We start from the raw sequence: 18,824 nt of genomic DNA, 5'->3' as shown, positions 1-18,824 counted from the left end.
TCGCTCTCTTTAAAGGCATAATTTCTAAAATTATAAGTAGAAAAGACATCCCAGTATTTTAATTAGAATATCTTATCATTATTGGGTCCTCTATAGCACTTAACAGAATGCTGTACGCAAAGCTCAATAATTTGTTGGATGTCGCTTTCCATAGTACTGGACTGGCATAAGAAGAGAGCCGTCTTCTATGTATCAAGCTATGATGGAACAAAGGGTGAGGAACTTTATTTCTGACACCATGAACATCTGTCCACTGGAAAACATGTTTGGGATATGTATATCCTTTTTTTCATGCCAAAGTTATTTAACTACTTATAAATCTGAATATTTGTTCTGTAAAATGCAAACTTAACTGAGTAAGCTAATATCCAGATAGCTAACTAAATAAAAGCTAAAAGTATTTCATATTTACTAAGTTTACCTGATACATTTATTGATTTACCAGTACCTTTGGTTAAAGGAAAATATAAGACATTATCTTTAAATTTGAGTGCTTACTAATTTCAAATATCTTAAATATCTACACAAATTCAACCCAAAGCTGGTCAAATTTTTCTTCATTTTAGTCCCCAATCTACTAAGATATTTCATTTCAAAGTAAGATAAACTCTTTTGTTACTCTAGCTATAGTATCAGCAGAGAATGAGTCTGCATATATGTATTTATATTAAAATATGCATTATGTATATAATATATGTGGGTGTGCATAAAATATTTTGCCTCAATATAAAATGGGCACATTTTGGTATCAAGTCTTTGTCAGTGATCCAATATTTATTGGTCATCCGTAGAACAGATTCTACTCTGTATGCCACTGTTCTAGGCCTTGGAGACATATGATATAAGGAGACAAAGTAACTGTAGTAATTCAAGTAACTTACATTTTAAGAAGAGAAAAATAAACAATTTTATATAAATGAAACACATTTATGATATGTAAAACATTAGTGATGGGTAAAAATACAAAATAAATAATTGCTGACACTGATAAGTGCTATAAAGGAGATTAAATAGGCCTGAGGCAGTGGCTCACACCTGTAATCCTAGTACTTTGGGAGGCCAAGGTGGGAGAACTGTTTGAGCTCAAGTTCGAGACCAGCCTGTGTAATGCAGCAAGATACCATTTTTACTAAAAAAAAAAAAAAATTAGGCATAGTGACACGTGCCTATTGTCTCAGCTATTCGGCAGGCTGAAGTGGGTGGGTAGGCCTGCAGTGAGCTATTATCATTCCACTGCACTCCAGCCTGGGTAACTGAATGAGACCCTGTTTCAAAATAAAAAAATTTAATTTGGGTGTGGTGGTGCATACCTGTAGTCCCAGCTGGCTGGGAGGCTGAGACCCAAGAATCGTTTGAACCCAGAAGGTGGCAGTGAGCTGAGATAGCGCCACTGCACTCCATCCTGGGTGTCAGAGTGAGACCCTGTCTCAAAAAAAATAGTAATAATAATTTAAATAATATAAAATTTAAAATTTAAATTAAAAACAAAAATAAAGAAAATAAATAGAATAATGTGATAGAAAGAGAAGTGTGGTGTGTACTTCTCCAGCTAGGATAGTAGGGAAGACATCTCTGAGAAGTGATGTTTGAGTAGAGATCTAAATGACAAGAAAGATGTAGTCATGCAAAGATCTGGGGTGAAAACATTATAAGCAGAAGAGACAGTAATTGCTAAAGCCTTAAAATGGGAACATACTCTAGGAAAGAAATGTGGCCCATGTGGCTGAAACATAGAAAAAAACTGAAAGAGGCCAGGCGTGGTGGCTCAAGCCTGTAATCCCAGCACTTTGGGAGGCCAAGGCGGGTGGATCACAAGGTCAAGAGATCCAGACCATCCTGGCCAACATGGCGAAACCTTGTCTCTATTAAAAATACAAAAACTAGCTGGGCATGGTGGTCACATATCTGTAGTCCCAGCTACTCGGGAGGCTGAGGCACAAGAATTGCTTGAACCCAGTAGGCGGAGGTTGCAATGAGCCGAGATTGTGCCACTGCACTCCAGCCTGGAGCCTGGAGACAGAGACTCTGTCTCAAAAAAAAAAAAAAAAAAGTTGAAAGAGAAAGGCTGGAGATCATGTGTTGCCTTGTAGACTATGATAAAGGAGTTGGGTGTTTAATTTTAGCTGTAAAAACTGGGCCAGGCGTGGTGTGGCTCATGCCTGTAATCCCAACACTTTGGGAAGCTGAGATGGGCGGATCACCTGATGTCGAAAGTTTGAGACCAGTTTGACCAACATGGTGAAACCACTGTCTGTACTAAAAATACAAAAATTAGCCAGGCATAGTGACAGGTCCCTGAAATCCCAGGTACTTGGGAAGCTGAGGCAGGAGAAACACTTGAACCCGGGAGGCAGAGGCTGCAGAGAGGTGAGACCACCATTGCACTCCAGCCGGGGAACAAGAGCAAAACATCTAAAAAAAAAAAAAAAAATCCACTGGCATGTTTGGAACACAAGGGTGAGATGCCACTGATGCAACACTTTCAACAAATGGCTCTGTCCACTCTATAGAGGGTGCAGCGTAGGGATCCAAGATTGAAGGCACAGGCACACAGAGCTATTCGTAGACTGCTCTGAAGCAACTGTTGTGAAGAAGAGACTGATTAGAAAGAAGTCATAGCATATTGGACTAGCTTCATAGCACAGAAGCTGATAAACGGTTGCATTCAAAACATATCTTTGCAGGTAAAGCTGATCAGATTTGTTGATGGGCTGGATATAGATTATGAAGTAAAGAGAAAGAGAGGAATCAAGGATGACTCCTGGGATTTTGGCCTAAGCAACTTGGAGGATGGTAATTGCAAATAACTTTTTTTTTTTTTTTTTGAGACCAAGTTTCACTCTTGTTGCCCAGGCTGGAAGGCAATAGCCCAATCTTGGCTCACTGCAACTCCGCCTCCCGGGTTCAAGCAATTCTCGTCTCAGCCTCCTGAGTAACTAGGGTGACAGGCGCCTGCCACGATGCCAGGCTAATTTTTGGTATTTTTAGTAGAGATGGGGTTTCACCATGTTGGCCAGGTTGGTCTCCAACTGACCTCAGGTGATCTGCCCACTTCAGCCTCCCAAAGTGCTGGGATTACAGGTGTGAGCCCCACCGTGCTCGGCCGGCAATTGCAACTTTCTAAGAGAGTAGAGATCTAAGAAAGAGCAGACTTAGGGAAAGGGAACTCAATGGTCAGTTCTGGATGCCTAATTAGAAGTCTAATATCCTAAGTTGGGAGCAAATTTGGCACATTCAAGGAAAGGAAAGGTAAGTGTGGCTGGAGCAGAGTAGGTGAGTGCCAAATAACATAAGGCCTTTTAAAATTTGGTAATAAGAACTTTACATTTTAAGTTCTACAGGAACCCACTGAGGGCTTTTAAGCAACAGAGACACCCATGATTATAAAAAACATTATTCTGACCATAGTAGTAGAAATAGAATGGATTGTAGAAGGAAAAGAGGACCAGTTAGAAGACAGTATAAAAATCCAAATGAAAGATGACTTAGACTAGAGTAGTGACAGCAGTGATGAAGAGAAGTTGGAAACATTTTAGAAATAAGACAGGAGGTGATCCGGATGTGGGGAGAGAGGAGATACAGAATGGAGGTAAAGATGACTCCTATGTTTTTTGGCTTGAATGTCTGGGCAAATGATGGTGTCATTTATTGAGTCAGGAAAATCTGACAGTAGAGGGGAGAGGAATAACAGGAGCCCTTTTGGACATATTAATTTTGAAATAACCATTAGCCAATGAAGTCATGTCAAGCAGGCAGTTAATGGTATGAGTCCAAATTTTCAGAATGCAGGCTAAATTGGAGACACAAACTTAAAAGAGAATAAAGACAGAGAAGGTGGCATAGGATTGAAAGCTATGAAATCCAATATTTAGATGTTTGGTAAAGAAGGAAAAGCCAAAGGAGATAAAGGGCAAGTATTATTATATCCAATAATAACTAAACTAGTATTTAATAGTTTATGACCTTGTTCACAACACAGTAAGTGGAAATAAAACACCAATAAACCACCTCATTACAACGACTAAGTGCTCACTTATAACACTTGAGAGCTCAAGAAAGAGCACCTTTCTGTCCCATCTTCCTGCTCTTCCTAATGCAGTAGGTGCCAATGTGGAGACTGAGACTGTGAGACAGCAGGAAGCTGCACAGTGACAAGGCTGTGGTGCCCCATATCCTTATGGGGAGCTGGGGCATTTGAAGGTATAGGCCAGTGGTAAAGAATACAAGGTGGTGAGGGAGTGGCAGTTTCATCAAGGAACAGGCCATTAAGCATTGTGGGCAATTATACAGACAATGAAATGGGGTGGAGAAATTACTAGTAGCAGACAGAGGAGTCAGCCAGCATGGCTAGTTGAGAGATTAGTTATATTGATCAAATAATTGATAGAGGACATAAGTTAAATATATGAAGGAAAATGGGAACCAAGTTTCTCAAGACTGGAGAATGTTTTTACAAACATGGAGAGATTAAGGGTAGAAAGAACTCTGAGGCCCTGAATTGGAGTTGTAGGTATCCATACAAACTCATGATTTTATAATATATACAGATACAGAAATAGTTACGGATGGACATTTGTATGTATATATACATATCTGTATATATAGATATCATATATACATTTCCTAAATCTGTCCTTTGAGAGGACCTACATGAAACAACACCCTTTTAGCAATGAATATACTCTATGACCTAAGCTTGGTTTCTGAATGCCATCCTCAACTAAAAAGAAGGTAGGCTACTTAGAAAAATGGTGGATTTCAGGGCTAGAGCACAAAAAACTGGGCCTGGAGTGCCTTGTGCCTGAAAGTAAGGACATGCTCAGTGAGAGATGGATGGACACATTACTAAGGGACAGAAGTGACAGCTGGAAGGGTCTCCCACTCAGGGGCAATTTGAGCAACAAAATAAATGACAGTAATGAATTACAACCTATTGAAACAAAGAGAAATCATGAGCCCATACTAATATGAATAAAGAAGGAAAGCTCTTCCACAGGGTAGGGTGCTAACTGAGGACAGTTGATGGGAATAAAGAATTGACATTTTGCAACCAGGACAGAGGCAGCTGATTTAGGCAGACATCGCAACAGATGCTAGGGTTAATACAGGAAGGTTTGATGAGGAATAGGATTGGCATGATCTTAGAATTCCTTCCTATGAAAAACTAATTGATTACAAAGGGAAAAATGAGCCTGGACAATGTAGTGAGACTCTATCTCTAAAAAATTAAAAAATTTATCCAGGTGTGGTGGCACATGCCTATAGTCCCAACTACTTAAGGAGCTGAGGTAGGAGATTGCTTAAGCCCACGAGGTCAAGGCTATAGTGAGCAGTGATCATACCATTGCACTCTAGTCTGGGCAACAAAGCAAGACCCTATTTCAAAAAAATAAAAATCAAAAACAAAAAGTAGAGGAGATGGCAAGTTTAAAATGGAAAGAACTAGTAGGTACTCATATAATCCTTTTGATATGATCAGCTGAGAAGAATGTAGCATCATTTCTGTGCATTCCTGCCAAGAATGCTTGACCTAAGTAAAATCATAAGAAAACATTAGCCCTGGTTGAAGGTCATCCTACAGAAGGGAAGGCTTATACTCTTGAAAACTGTCAAGGGCATGAAAGAGAAAGACTGAGAAACCCTAAAAGCGTCTGAAAAGAGATGACAACTACATCAAATGCAAATTCCTAAATTGGAAAATGGACCATGAAAGAAAGAGAGACGTGGTTGAGCCAACTGGTCAAATCAGAATGGGTTCTGTGCATTCGATGATAGTGGTGCAAACAAAAATGCTTAGGAGAGGTAGGACATCATGTCTGAAGACCACTTTCAAAAAGATTAGGAAAAGAAAAATGGCTAGGCACAGTGGCTCATGCCTGTAATCTCTGCACTTAGGGAGGTTGAGGCAGGAGGACTGCTTGAGTCCAGGAGTTTGAGATCAGCTTGAGCATTGTAGGGAGATCCTGTCTCCACAAAAGATCAAAATTTAGCCAGGTGTGGTAGTATGTGCCCGTAGTCCTAACTACTTGAGAAACTGAGGTGGGAAGATTGCTTGAGACTTAGAGAAGACTGCAGTGAGCCACAATCACATCACAATACTCCAGCCTAGTAACAGGGTGAGACTCTGTCTCAAAAAGAAAAAAGAAAAGGAGAAAGAAAGAGAAGAGGGGAGGGGAAGAAAGAAAGGTAGGAAGAGAGGAAGTGGGGAAGTGGGGACAGGAGAAAGGGAGGATGAGAGGGAGGGGACTAATGACTGTGTGTATAGAAAGGGTAAAGAGATAAGGCTGGGCATGGTGGCTCATGTCTGTAATCTCAGCACTTTGGGAGGCCCAGGCGGACGGATCGAGCTCAGGAGTTCAAGACTACCCTGGACAACATGGTGAAACCCCATCTCTACTAAATCACAAAAAAAAAATCTGCTGGGCATGGTGGTGAGCGCCTGTAGTCCTAGCTACTCAGGAGGCTGAGACAGGAGAATGGCTTGAGCCTGGGAGGCAGAGGTTACAGTAAGCTGAGATCAATCCACTGCATTGTAGTTTGGGCTACAAAGTGAGACTCTGTCTCAAAAAACAAAACATAAGGGTAGAGATAAAGCAAATGTAGTAAAATGGTAAAATTGGGGAAACTGGGAAAGGGGGCTGAGAGTCCTTTGTACAGTTTTGGCAACTCTTCTGTGAGTATTAAATAATTTGTAAATAAATTGGTTTTCAAAAAGCAATTGATATGTGATTAGGAACAAATACTCTAAAAAGGGAAGCTATCAAGAACACTAGAAATTAAAACAAATGTGCTTAAAACAAAAATTAAGACTCTAGTGCTGAACCTTTAAGATTTCTCACAATGACCCCATGCCTATGAAGAAATGTGGAGCTTCAAAATGGGAACTGAAGTGGAATCAGCTTTTACCTCATCTGACATTAATAACCCAGGAAAATGTTTAAATAAGGGAGAAGGAAAATAGATAAATAAGTAGTCTTATTGTTCTTTTACTCTATTTCCACCTAGCCTGTATTTTGTTCCACAAAATTCAAATTACTAATTTTACCCATAACCTTCCTATCTACTTTCCAAATTTTCCTCTCCCAACGTCAACTTGGCATGCATCAAATTGGACTTCTAAAAAGACCCTGAACATTTAAAAAACATTTTACCTGGGGCTGGGGACAGGGAGGGCACACAGGAAATGTGAGGAGACAAAAGATTATGACTCATTAAATTAAATTAACTGAAAGCCACCACACCATCCTGGCTGTGAGACATCCTATTAGTAATTTCATTTTAGGAAATCCTCTGGAGAAATCTAAAGGCCTAATAAAACCAAGACAGTCAACCAATGACAAAGCCACCTCTGACCACAGTGCCAGGCCACATTCACTCATAAATCAAACTGGCCCTTACCTTGGCTGCCTTAAGTAACATTTCTCTTTCTTCTAAATCCTTTCTCTGCTTCTCCAATTGATCCAGCTTTTCAAGAAATTTGAGCTGTGACCTGGTATCACTACACAGGATGTAATTTTCACTTGCCTGGGGAAAAAAAGAAAAAAGAAAGTCTTATAATGATCCTGGGCAGCATATTCTACATTAGATATTGTTATAAACCAGCTACAGGCAAGAACACCAACATAAATAGGAAGCTAAACTTTCAGAAGGTAATGGTTTTGTTTCTATTAAACAAACATCCCCCACACCCACCCAACTAGAAAATAAACTTAACATTTCATTTTTCTTTTTTTATTTTGTTTTATTTTTATTTTTGAGATGGAGTTTCACTCTTGATGCCCAGGCTGGAGTGCAATGGTGCAATCTCTTCTTACCGCAACCTCCACCTCCTGGGTTCAAGCGATTCTCCTCCTGAGTAGCTGGGATTAACAGGCATTTGCCACCACGTCGGCTAATTTTGTATTTTTAGTAGAGACAGGGTTTCTCCCTGTTGGTCAGGCTGGTCTTGAACTCCCGACCTCAGGCGATCCACCCGCCTTGGCCTCCCAAAGTCCTGGGATTATAGGCATGAGTTATTGTGCCTGGCCTCATCCTTAAAATTTGAGAGGTGATTAACCAGTTATGTTTCAAAGAACTTTCCTAGTAAACATCATTGAGGGGTGCAGGGGAAGGAATTAAGCCAAGAAGATCCTTCCAACAATAGGATGTAGAAACTAAAGAGTGGTCTGTTCACCAATAAACTAAATCTTTCTATATTATTATCTACCTCAGCAGACTTTAATATAAGTCATTAAATCTTAGTTTTGTGAAAGACAAAAAGCAAGAAACATCACCTCACTGAAAAATTTACCAAAGATGAAAGTTATCAACTTGGTTACCATGGTTAGATTGGTTTAACCTGGACAACTGAATATAACTTTTAACAAAATACAACCTAAGTCAAGATAGCACACATTAAAATCCGGAAATGCTATTGTGAAGATAAACAGGAAGTGTGAATTTGGACAGAAACTGCGGTCAAAGAAATTTAGTATACAATTTATAAATGAGAGCCATAACAGAAGTATAAATTATCTTAATTGTTCCATAAAATGATAAAATGCAAATTGCTTAATTAATTCTGTAGGTATAAAACAGTGCTTTCCCACCTAAATCTTTTCTAATTTTCTTCACCTATACAGCTGCCTCTTCCTCCTCTATGAATGTGTATAGGCAGCAGTGGGAGATGAGGTTAGGGCAGGTGATGGGACAGGAAGAGCTTTCCACTCACTGTTTAAGACACCCTGCCATCTACTCATCTCGGTAATTCAGAAACTGTATAGTAGAAAAACCAAATGTCTTTAAACAACAGTCAGTGCCTGGCCTGGAAATCACGCGCACCACACCATTCCCATCTTTGTTTTATCCCCATGCTTATGGCTGATTCAATTAACTGGGACTGAGAGGTTTCATATGCCCAAGATTCTTTTTAAATTAAATTTTTATTGTTGGTATTTAACTAGATCAAAAGAGTATTACATAGTTTAAGGAACAAGGATATATTAGTGGCACTTATTTTACTTCATGTTTAATACAAAAAGAATTTTCAACTGTTTTTAAAGTTAAATAACACAAGATAGAATATGGAATACATTATAGGCTAACCATAGCGGTTAAATATAATAACCAGTGGTTTCTTAAATACTTAATCTTTACCATTTTTGTGTTTAGACACTCTGGAAATAGTTTAATGATGGGATTTAATTTAAAAGAGACAGCAAACATTAAATTAAAAAGGGGTACAGACTTTTACAATTTTAAGCCAATCATATTCTTATGCTAAGATTCCTTCCTCTCTCTCCCCCAACTGATAGACAACTACCTCTGACATACGCATCCTTTTCTCTTCCATATCACAAACAACTGAGCACCTTTCCTATTCATATTAAGTCTATAATCTTATTTAAACAATAGTAACCCCAATCTTACCATGTTCTTTCCAGTATACCCAGCTGGCCTAACTGAAGACTTCATGCACCAACAGAATAGGGCTTTACAATGTTAAGGCCACTGCATATTAAACAATTTAGCCATGAAAATGTAATAACCCAGGCCAAATGGCATCAGCACCATCAAATGAATCCCCCATCTAAAGGAACCTATATAGCACCTTTCACCTGGAAAACACTGAATAAAGCTTCTCCATGACCAAGGCATAGAGGCAACTATATCATATCTTCAATGGGAAAACACCTGGTAGCAAGATCAAAAGCTCTGTACTACATATGTCACTTTCTACTTATTTACTTAGATCTCAGTTTATGACTAATGATTAATTAAAGAATTGTATCAAACCAGGTGAAAAATTATAAAAAGTAAATGGATGTTCCAGAGTAGAAAGAGATGGGGGGATTTCGCTTTTTAAATAACAGTAGTTCACTTTTATAAAATCTTTGCAGTAGAAAACCTATCAGGGATGAACTGAAACACAAGAACAGGGCTAAATCTGTGACATAAAGATTATTACAAAGTCTACAAAATAAGGGTGATTTCAAACTGAATCCAAACATAACTAAATAACAATTATTTTGATTTAAAAGAGGGCTGATAATCTTTTGTTATTTTCTAACATTAGCTGTATTAAGAAATGAGTGTGGGGGAAAAAAAGCTGGAGAAAATCAGTCACAATAGGCAGTATACAAGACAGCAGGTTAAGGAGGTGTTAGCTTTAAGCTAACTTACTGAGGTCTTCGAGGTGGGGTAGATACTATCCATTTTGCCTGGTGCAACTAAATCTTTAGAAATATGCTACTGATATACAACAGAAGAATTCCAGCTGAAAGCTATACACCATAGAGCATTGAATGGTATTCAATAAATATTACTTTAAAAAATTCTGTTCCATTGTAAATTATACTTACTATGTTTTATATAGAAATTGCCTACTATAAATCAAGAAGAAGTCCTCATGTGGCCAGGAACGGTGGCTCACACTTGTAATCCCAACACTTTGGGAGGTGGAGGAGGGTGGATCACTTGAGGCCAAGCATTTGAGACCAGCCTGGCAACATGGCAAAACCCCGTCTTTACTAAAAAAGGTATTCATGTATCTCTGAAGCAACAGTGTGATTAAGGCAAAGGTAGGAAGACTCCAGGTTTGAAAAACTATAAGATACTTTAAAAAGTTATAGTAAAAAGCCAAAAAGATATCTATAATTTTTCCACATCACAAAATTAAAGGCAAGCTGATAACAATCCAAACTAGATTGTAAATTTAGGATGTTAACTGTAATCTCTATAACTGCTATGAAGATATCTAAATCCAAAATGAAACAAGAAGGGAATCAAAATGGTATAAAACAAAAACAACCAATTAAACATAAGAAGCAGAAAAAATGAGGAACACAAAAGCTATAAGGCATACAGAAAACAAATAGCAAAATATAAGTTCTTTCTTATCAGTAATTACATTTTAAATGTAAATGGATTAAGCTTTTCAATCAAAAGGTAGAGACTACCAGAATGAATTAACTACATGCTGTCTACACTTTAGTTGAAACCATATGGATACACTAAAAGTGAAAGGATGGAAAAAGATATTCCATGCAAGTAACAACCAAGAAAGTAATATCAGACAGTATAGAAATTAAGTACAAAATTGCTAAAAGAGACCAAGAAAGACATTATATATTGATAAAAGGGTCAATTCATCAAGAAGATATACACATCAAACCAGAGTTCTCAAATATATGAAGCAAACATTGACAGAATTTTGTTTAAAAACAGTTCCACAGCATAGGCAACATAGTGAGACCCCCATCTAAAAAAAAAAAAAAAAAAATTAATTGGGTGTGGTGGCACACACCTTGTTAGTCTTAGCTACTTGAGAGTCTGAGCGGAGAGGGTGGCTTGAACCCAGGAGTCTGAAGTTGCAATGACCTATGATTGCACCACTGCACTCCAGCCTGGGTGACAGAGTGAGACCCTATATCTAAAACAAAAAGAAAAAGAAAGGAGTTCCACAATAGTTGAAGATTTTAATACCCCACTTTCCATAAGGAATAGAACATCCAGATGGATGATCAATAAGGAAACAGAGGACTTAACATCATAAACCAACTATATCTATCAGACATCTATGAAACAAGAGCAGAATACAAATTTTTCTCAAGTGTACATGAAGTATTCTCCAGGATACGATGTACGTTAGGTCATAAAACAAGTCTCAATAAAGTTTATATGAATGATTCATACAAGTATCTTCTCTGACCACAATGGAATGAAGTTAGAAACCAACAACAGAAGGAAAACTGGAAAATTCCCAAATATTTGGAAATTAAACAACATACTCTTAAACAGTCACAAAGTGTCAAATAAATATCAAAAGAAATGAGAAAACATTTAAGGATAACGAAAATGACACCACAACATACCAAAACTTACAGAATGCAGTGAAAGCAGTATTCAGAGGGAAATTTATAGCAGTAAATGCCTACATTAGAAACAGAAGATCTCAAATAAAAAAAACCTAACTTTACATCTTATGAAACTTAAAAAAAAAAAAAAGAAGAGCAAAATCAGCCTGAAACTTAGAAAGAAATAATATAAAAACTAGAGTGGAGATAAATAAATTCAAAAATAGAAAAACAAACGAGAAAATTAATGAAACCAAAAGTTGGTTTTTGAATGAAAAGATCAACAAAATTGACAAACCATTCACTTTCCTAGCAAAGAAAAAAAAAGATGCAAATAGCAAAAATCAGTAATGTTAGGGGATCATTACTATTGACCTTACAGAAATAAAAGCTTATGAGAGTATTATAAACAGACATATGCCAACAAATTAGATAACCTAGGAGAAATGAAAAAATTCCTAGAAACACAAAATTAGTATCTTTATTTCTTTTTGTGTTTCTAGGAATGATAAAATACTGATATTAATTTTTTGCTTTTTTCATAGCTTTTTCTCCTGTTGATCACATATTCCTAAGTCAGTCCAGCAAATTCTCACAAAGATTTATGCAAGTGAGGACCTTAGCAATCATATGTAGTTTTTCCAAAGTTCTAAATGAAGCAGAAAGGAAAAAAACCAAAATGATTCCTCCAGGGAACTTATTGGTGGTGTAGTAGCTGACAATTTCCTAGTTTCCTTTAACATTTGACTAGGATATTATGGCACTGACCATTCTTCCAAATTCAAAATCTCTTAAGGTTACCTACATACCATCTTATTCAAAGTCTAGATACAAACATTGCTTGAAAAGAGGGAAACAGTTATCTTATTTTTTCTTCATATCAGGTTACCTTTTCTTTTCATCCCTAATCGCCCAACGATTTGCCGTCCTCCAAAACTACATCAAGTGCTTTTGTCTTAATAACAACAAGTCATTTGGTTCACACCACTAGAGATACAGGCTATTCCTGTATTTCGTTTTTTTTAATAAAAGTAGCCAATAACAATAAGTAACATCAATATGAGCACTCCATGCAATCATTTAACTTATTAAAAGGAACAGAGAATGAAAAAGTGAAAAGATCTAATATAGAACCTAAGGACTGTAGTTAGTATTATATTGTTATCAGAATTTCTGCTAAATGAGTAGATTATAGCTGCTCTTGCCACAGGGGAGAAAATAGGTAGCTTTGAAATAATGAAAATGTCAATTTGTTCAACTAAATAGTAATAGTTTTACTATATATTTGTATCTTATAACATGTATACCTTAAATATTAATATATACAAAAAAATTTATTTTAAAATAAATAAATCTCTGAAACACTTAAAGACAGAAAAAGAAAAAAAAAAGGAACGTTAGGAGAGTACAGAACACTGAAAAGAACACAAGTAGCCAATATTCCATTCTAACATATCTTTCCTTCCCCATCAAAAGCTTTTAGAGAAGCCTCAGGCAGAACAAATACATATTTCAATCTAGAGTGACATAGGAGCTTTTAATATCATTTTAAACTCTATTTCAATTTTATTTGTCATGTAAGCATATCTGAGTAAGACAAATTAAGAATGAGACTTTGGTTTTCCACTAATATGAAATACAAGTCTCAACCATTCCTTTAAAAATGTGTTTACAATATCAATCCATGCCCAAAAGACTACCTATCATATTCAAGAGTTTATACTGCCTTAATGATTTCCTTTACCTTGTAAGTAGTCATTCGATGCTGAGCAATTGCAGTCAGTTTTTCTAGAAGGCCTCGTAATCGTTCCTGTGTTGCATGGGAGATCAAGTTCAAGGCATCAGAGTTAAGTTCTGTAATGTCATGCTTTTTACCTGTGGAAGCAGAGAAAATCCATTACGTGTTTTAGTAGTGGCTGATAATTGAAATAATTAGCACAGCAGGTATTCTGTTCCCCCTGGAAGTCATACCCATTATGAATAAAGGTTTGGAGATTATGATTTTCCTAGTAAAGTCACAACTTCAAAGATTTTAGAATTACATTAATAAAACCTAGCCTGAAGCCTCAAAAAATATAGACATTGTTTCACTTAGCCTCTAGAATCATTCTTCTTGCAAGGTCATTTATAGGACAAAGTTAATAAGAACACAAATCAAGTCTACTGTTCAGGGAGGAAAATGGTAACTGCAGAAATTAGTACCGTATTCTGTTAATTTTAGTAATTAAAAAAATAGAAAATTACATTTCGCCCTGTTTGACACTGTTAACAGTTTAAGACATTTATTTAAATGAATTCAGATTGTGACTCTCTGTTAATGCCTTGTCTACAAGACATACCTATATTCCTTTTGTCCACTACCAATCATGTTTACTTTGTACTAACTGATGTTCTGATATATTCACTTGGTAATCAATTTACAAGTTCAAATGGGTTCAAAACCTCATCATTTCATCTACCTATCTGAATAACTTCTCTCTCACTAGATTTCCTTTCAATAAATAAACCAAACTTCCTCCTTCTGCTAACTAGCAAGAAAGTTTCAGGAAAATAATTTGGACCACATATTCAGAGGTTCATTTGTAAATCAACCTTAATAGTATTTCTTTTTTTTTAAGACGGAGTTTCGCTCTTGTTACCCAGGCTGGAGTGCAATGGCGCCATCTCGGCTCACTGCAACCTCCGCCTCCTGGGTTCAGGCAATTCTCCTGCCTCAACCTCCTCAGTAGCTGGGATTACAGGCACGCGCCACAATGCTCAGCTAATTTTTTGTATTTTTAGTAGAGACTGGGTTTCACCATGTTGACCAGGATGGTCTCGATCTGTTGACCTCGTGATCCACCCACCTCGGCCTCCCAAAGTGCTAGGATTACAGGCTTGAGCCACCGCGCCTGGCCTTAAATAGTATTTCTAAGGCCTAGTGAACCCACCTATATTAACAGAGGCCTAAATCTAAAGATACAGGCAGTTGGTAATCTATTTTAAAGTAGCGCTTTTTAAAAAGCCCTACTATCTACTATGACTGTTTTTAACATACACATAGGTATTTTCAAAATATTGTTTGATTTTGTATTCTATTTGAGATATACTCATTCTCATCAAAGGGTGAGCTAGAGAAAAGTATGCTTAAATTAAAAGTCAACAACTCAAATATATTATTTGATATTATTATATAATAAAAGCAAATAGGAAGATATAAAATTAATCAACTTCTCCTAAACCAACCCTTCAAAATGTGGTTCATTACTTGTAACAAAGCTGAATTCCCTCCAATCTCACATTCAGGCAGGGAAAAAAATTCTACAAAGTTAAATCTGCTTTTAAAAACCCTCAGCATAAACAAATAGTAGGGCCTTCAACAGAAGGAAAAGTACAATTTCATTTTATCTATTATTATTATGATTTTTTTTTTTGAGATGGAGTCTTGCTCTGTTGTCTAGGCTGGAATGCAGTGTTACAATCTCCATTCACTGCAACCTCTGCCTCCCAGTTTCAAGCAATTCTCCTGCCTCAGCCTCCCGAGTAGCTGGGATTACTTACAGGCATGTACCACCACACCTGGCTAAATTTTTTTTGTATTTTTAATAGAAATGGAGTTTCACCATGTTGGCCAGGCTGAACTCAAACTCCTGACCTCAAGTGATCTACCTGCCTCAGCCTCCCAAAGTGCTAGGATTACAAGTGTAAGCCACCACGCGTGGCCTATTATTATTGAGATATGGTCTCTGTTACTCAGGCTGGAATGCAGTGGAGTGATCACAGCCCACTGCAACTTCGACCTTCCAGGTTCAAGCAATCCTCCCACCTCAGCCTGCTGAGTAGCTAGAAGTACAGGCATGTGCCACCAGGCCCAGCTAATTTTTTGAATTTTTTGTACAGATTGGGTCTGTACAAAAAAGAATTGTTGCCAGGCTATGTTGCCCAGGTTGGTCTCTAGCTTCTGGGCTCAAGCAATCCTCTTGCCTCAGCCTCCCAAAGGGCTGGGATTACAGATGTGAGCCACCTTAGTGTTTGGGGAGGAACCTTTGAAAATAATTTAATATGTATTCATAAAACAGATGTAATTCATCCAACATAAAAAATACACATATCTTTTAAATATTAGAAATAGGTAAATGCTGAGATTAAACTATTCCAGGGCTTACAGAGCAACCAAATGTTGTAATGTCTTCATATTGGTAATAAAATACAACTTACAATTACAAAGTAAAATATGTAGAAAAATTCCCATTTTAAAACAAAACGCCCTTTTTAACAAAATCAACAAAACTGATTAAGGAGATCTAGTTGGTGCTTGCACACTAGTTATGTGATTTTATTGAATGTCTGTAAAATTTAATTTAGGTAATTAGGAAAAAAAGAACACTGGCATTTTTATCTCTTAACATTATTCAAGCAGAAAAATCCTTTTTCCTAAAAGAAAATCTTGGGGTAAATTTGTAATTTCTATTTTTAAGAGGAAGCCTTGGTTCTGACCTATTCTACAAGGATAGAATTTTATTATAAATGGAAAACATTCCAAGAAATATGTAATTCCAATCACTCTATGATCTTTTATAAAAAATAAAAATAAAAAAGATCATTTAGATAATTCAGAAGTAAGAATTCTAGTAGTTTTCCATATTATTTAAGAGATTTGTAATTTATCACTAAGAACTTAAAATGATTTAAGGCCACGAGTTCAAGACCAACCTGGGTAACACAGTGAGACCCCATCTTTACAGAAAAATACAAACATTTGCCAGATTTAGTAGGGCATGCCTGTAGTCCCAGCAACTTCAAACGATTGAGCAGGAGGATCACTTGAGCCTGGGAAGTTGGGGTTGCAGTGAGCTGTGATGGCACCACTGCACTCCAGCCTGGGCAACAGAGCAAGACCCCATCTCAAAAATAAATATTTTTTTTTAAAAAAAAGTAAAAATGCAAATAGTTGTTCCCTTACTGTGCTAAATTAGAGGTTGCCAAACTATGGCCAACAGGCCAAATCTGATCACTCTTTGTTAAGTGAAGTTTTATGGGGATATAGTAGCATGAACTGAATGTGTACGTCTTCCCAAAATTCATTCATGTTGAAGCTCTAATCCCAGTGAGATGGCAGTTGAAGTTGGGGCCTTTGGGAGATATTTAGGTCATAAAATTATTGTCTTCACCCTAACATGAGAGAGAGCTGGCTAGTTACCTTTCTACCACGTGAAAACACAGCAGGAGGATGGCTGTCTGACAACCAGAAAGAGGGCCTTCACCAAGAATCTGATTGTGCTAGCACCCTGATCTCAAATGGCCAACCTCCGGAACTATGAGAAATAAACATTTGTTGTTTAAGCCATCCAGTTTAGGGTATTTTGTTATAGCAGTCCAAGATGACTAAGACAATCTTGCCCATTTGTTTACATATTGTCTATGGCTGCTTTTGCACTATGACAGCAGAGTTGAGCAATTGTGACAGAAACTAGCTAATCTATAAAAGTGGGAAATATTATCTGCCCTTTGAAGGAAAATATTGCTTATTTCTGTGCTCAGTGATCAAAAATGCCTTTAATGCGAAAAAATTTCTATTATATAATCAAGCTTTAAATCAAACTGGAAATAAAATTTAGAAGGAGGCCAGGTGCAGTGGCTCATACCTGTAACTCCAGCACTTTGGGAGTCCAAGACAGGTGGATCACCTGACATTAGAAGTTTAAGACCAGCCTGGCCAACATGGTGAAACCCCATCTCTACTAAAAATACAAAAAATTAGCCAGACATGGTGGCAGGTGCCTGTAATCCCAGCTACTAGGGAAGCTGAGGCAGGAGAATCGCTTGAACCCGGGAGGAAGAGGTTGCAATGAGCCAAGATCAAGCCACTGTACTCCAGCCTGGGCGACAAGAACGAAACTCCACTTCAAAAAAAAAAAAAAAATTGGAAGGGAGGGTAACTGATATCTACTTACACTTTACCAAAGCACTAGATAAATATATGGCATTAAGGAGTTAAACTACCAATAGATTTCCCAACCCATCACAGGAAGGCTTAGTGCTTATGTGTGTTCCCAAATTAAAGAACTGGTTTCTATATAATACAAAATCTATATGTAAAGAATGGAAGAAGTAAAGGAATGAAGGAAGACAGGGAGGAAGGGAAACACAAGCAAACAGAAAACAAACATTTTACAATCAGCTCTTCTTGACTTGAAAGTTCTAGTTTTTCATAATAATGCACTCTTGATTTAAATTAGTAATCCCAGCACTTTGGGAGGCCGAGACGGGTGGATCACGAGGTCAAGAGATCCAGACCATCCTGGTCAACATGGTGAAACCCCGTCTCTACTAAAAATACAAAAATTAGCCGGGCATGGTGGTGCATGCCTGTAATCCCAGCTACTCAGGAGGCTGAGGCAGGAGAATTGCCTGAACCCAGGAGGCGGAGGTTGCGGTGAGCCAAGACGGCGCCATTGCACTCCAGCCTGGGTAACAAGAGTGAAACTCCATCTCAAAAATAAAAAATAAAAAAAGAAATGTAGGCCAGACACGGTGGCTAATGCCTGTAATCCCAGCATTTTAGGAGGTGGGTGGATCACCTGAGGTGAGGAGTTAAAGACCAGCCTAGCTAACATGGTGAAACTCTGTCTCTACTAAAAATTCAAAAATTAGCTGGGCGTGGTGGCAGGCACCTGTAATCCCAGCTACTTGGGAGGGTGAGGCAAAAGAATCACTTGAACCTGGGAGGCAGAGGTCACATTGAGCCAAGATCACACCACTGCACTTCAGTCTGGGTGACAGAGTGAGACTCCATCTTGGGGGGTGGGGGGGGACCCTGGTCATTTATATAGCATATAGTAGCTAAAATATTTATTTACTGAGTACCATTTAAAGACTACAAAGTCTATTACTATTATAAAAATCACAAACCTTCACATTTTGTAGTAAGCCTTCATTATAAAATAGAAAGGTCTTTCTTAAGTATATTTGAAGCTCATTAGTACTGGCCCCCAAAATTTGACATAGGTG

The 18,824-nt window shown here is 37.5% G+C and overlaps 1 protein-coding gene across 14 annotated transcripts in view; it reads right to left on the bottom strand.

Annotated features, from left to right (window-relative positions):
• The window catches only part of TAF4B (TATA-box binding protein associated factor 4b), a 196,484-nt gene that overhangs the window by 88,544 nt on the left and 89,116 nt on the right, over nucleotides 1-18,824 (bottom strand). For all 14 annotated transcript variants that reach the window (XR_013525819.1, XR_008476036.2, XR_013525816.1 and 11 more), the window contains 2 exons: nucleotides 13,579-13,709; nucleotides 7,399-7,524 (listed from right to left, as the gene is read on the bottom strand). Coding sequence is in view for 8 of the 14 variants with exons in the window: in XM_008979636.5 (XP_008977884.1) it covers nucleotides 7,399-7,524; nucleotides 13,579-13,709 (257 nt within the window). In the remaining 6 variants the exon portion in view is untranslated. The remainder of the gene's footprint in view (nucleotides 1-7,398; nucleotides 7,525-13,578; nucleotides 13,710-18,824) is intronic.

Source organism: Callithrix jacchus, chromosome 13 (genome assembly GCF_049354715.1).
Source record: "Callithrix jacchus isolate 240 chromosome 13, calJac240_pri, whole genome shotgun sequence".
NCBI lineage: Eukaryota > Metazoa > Chordata > Mammalia > Primates > Cebidae > Callithrix > Callithrix jacchus.
This window is presented reverse-complemented; position numbering and strand designations above follow the sequence as displayed.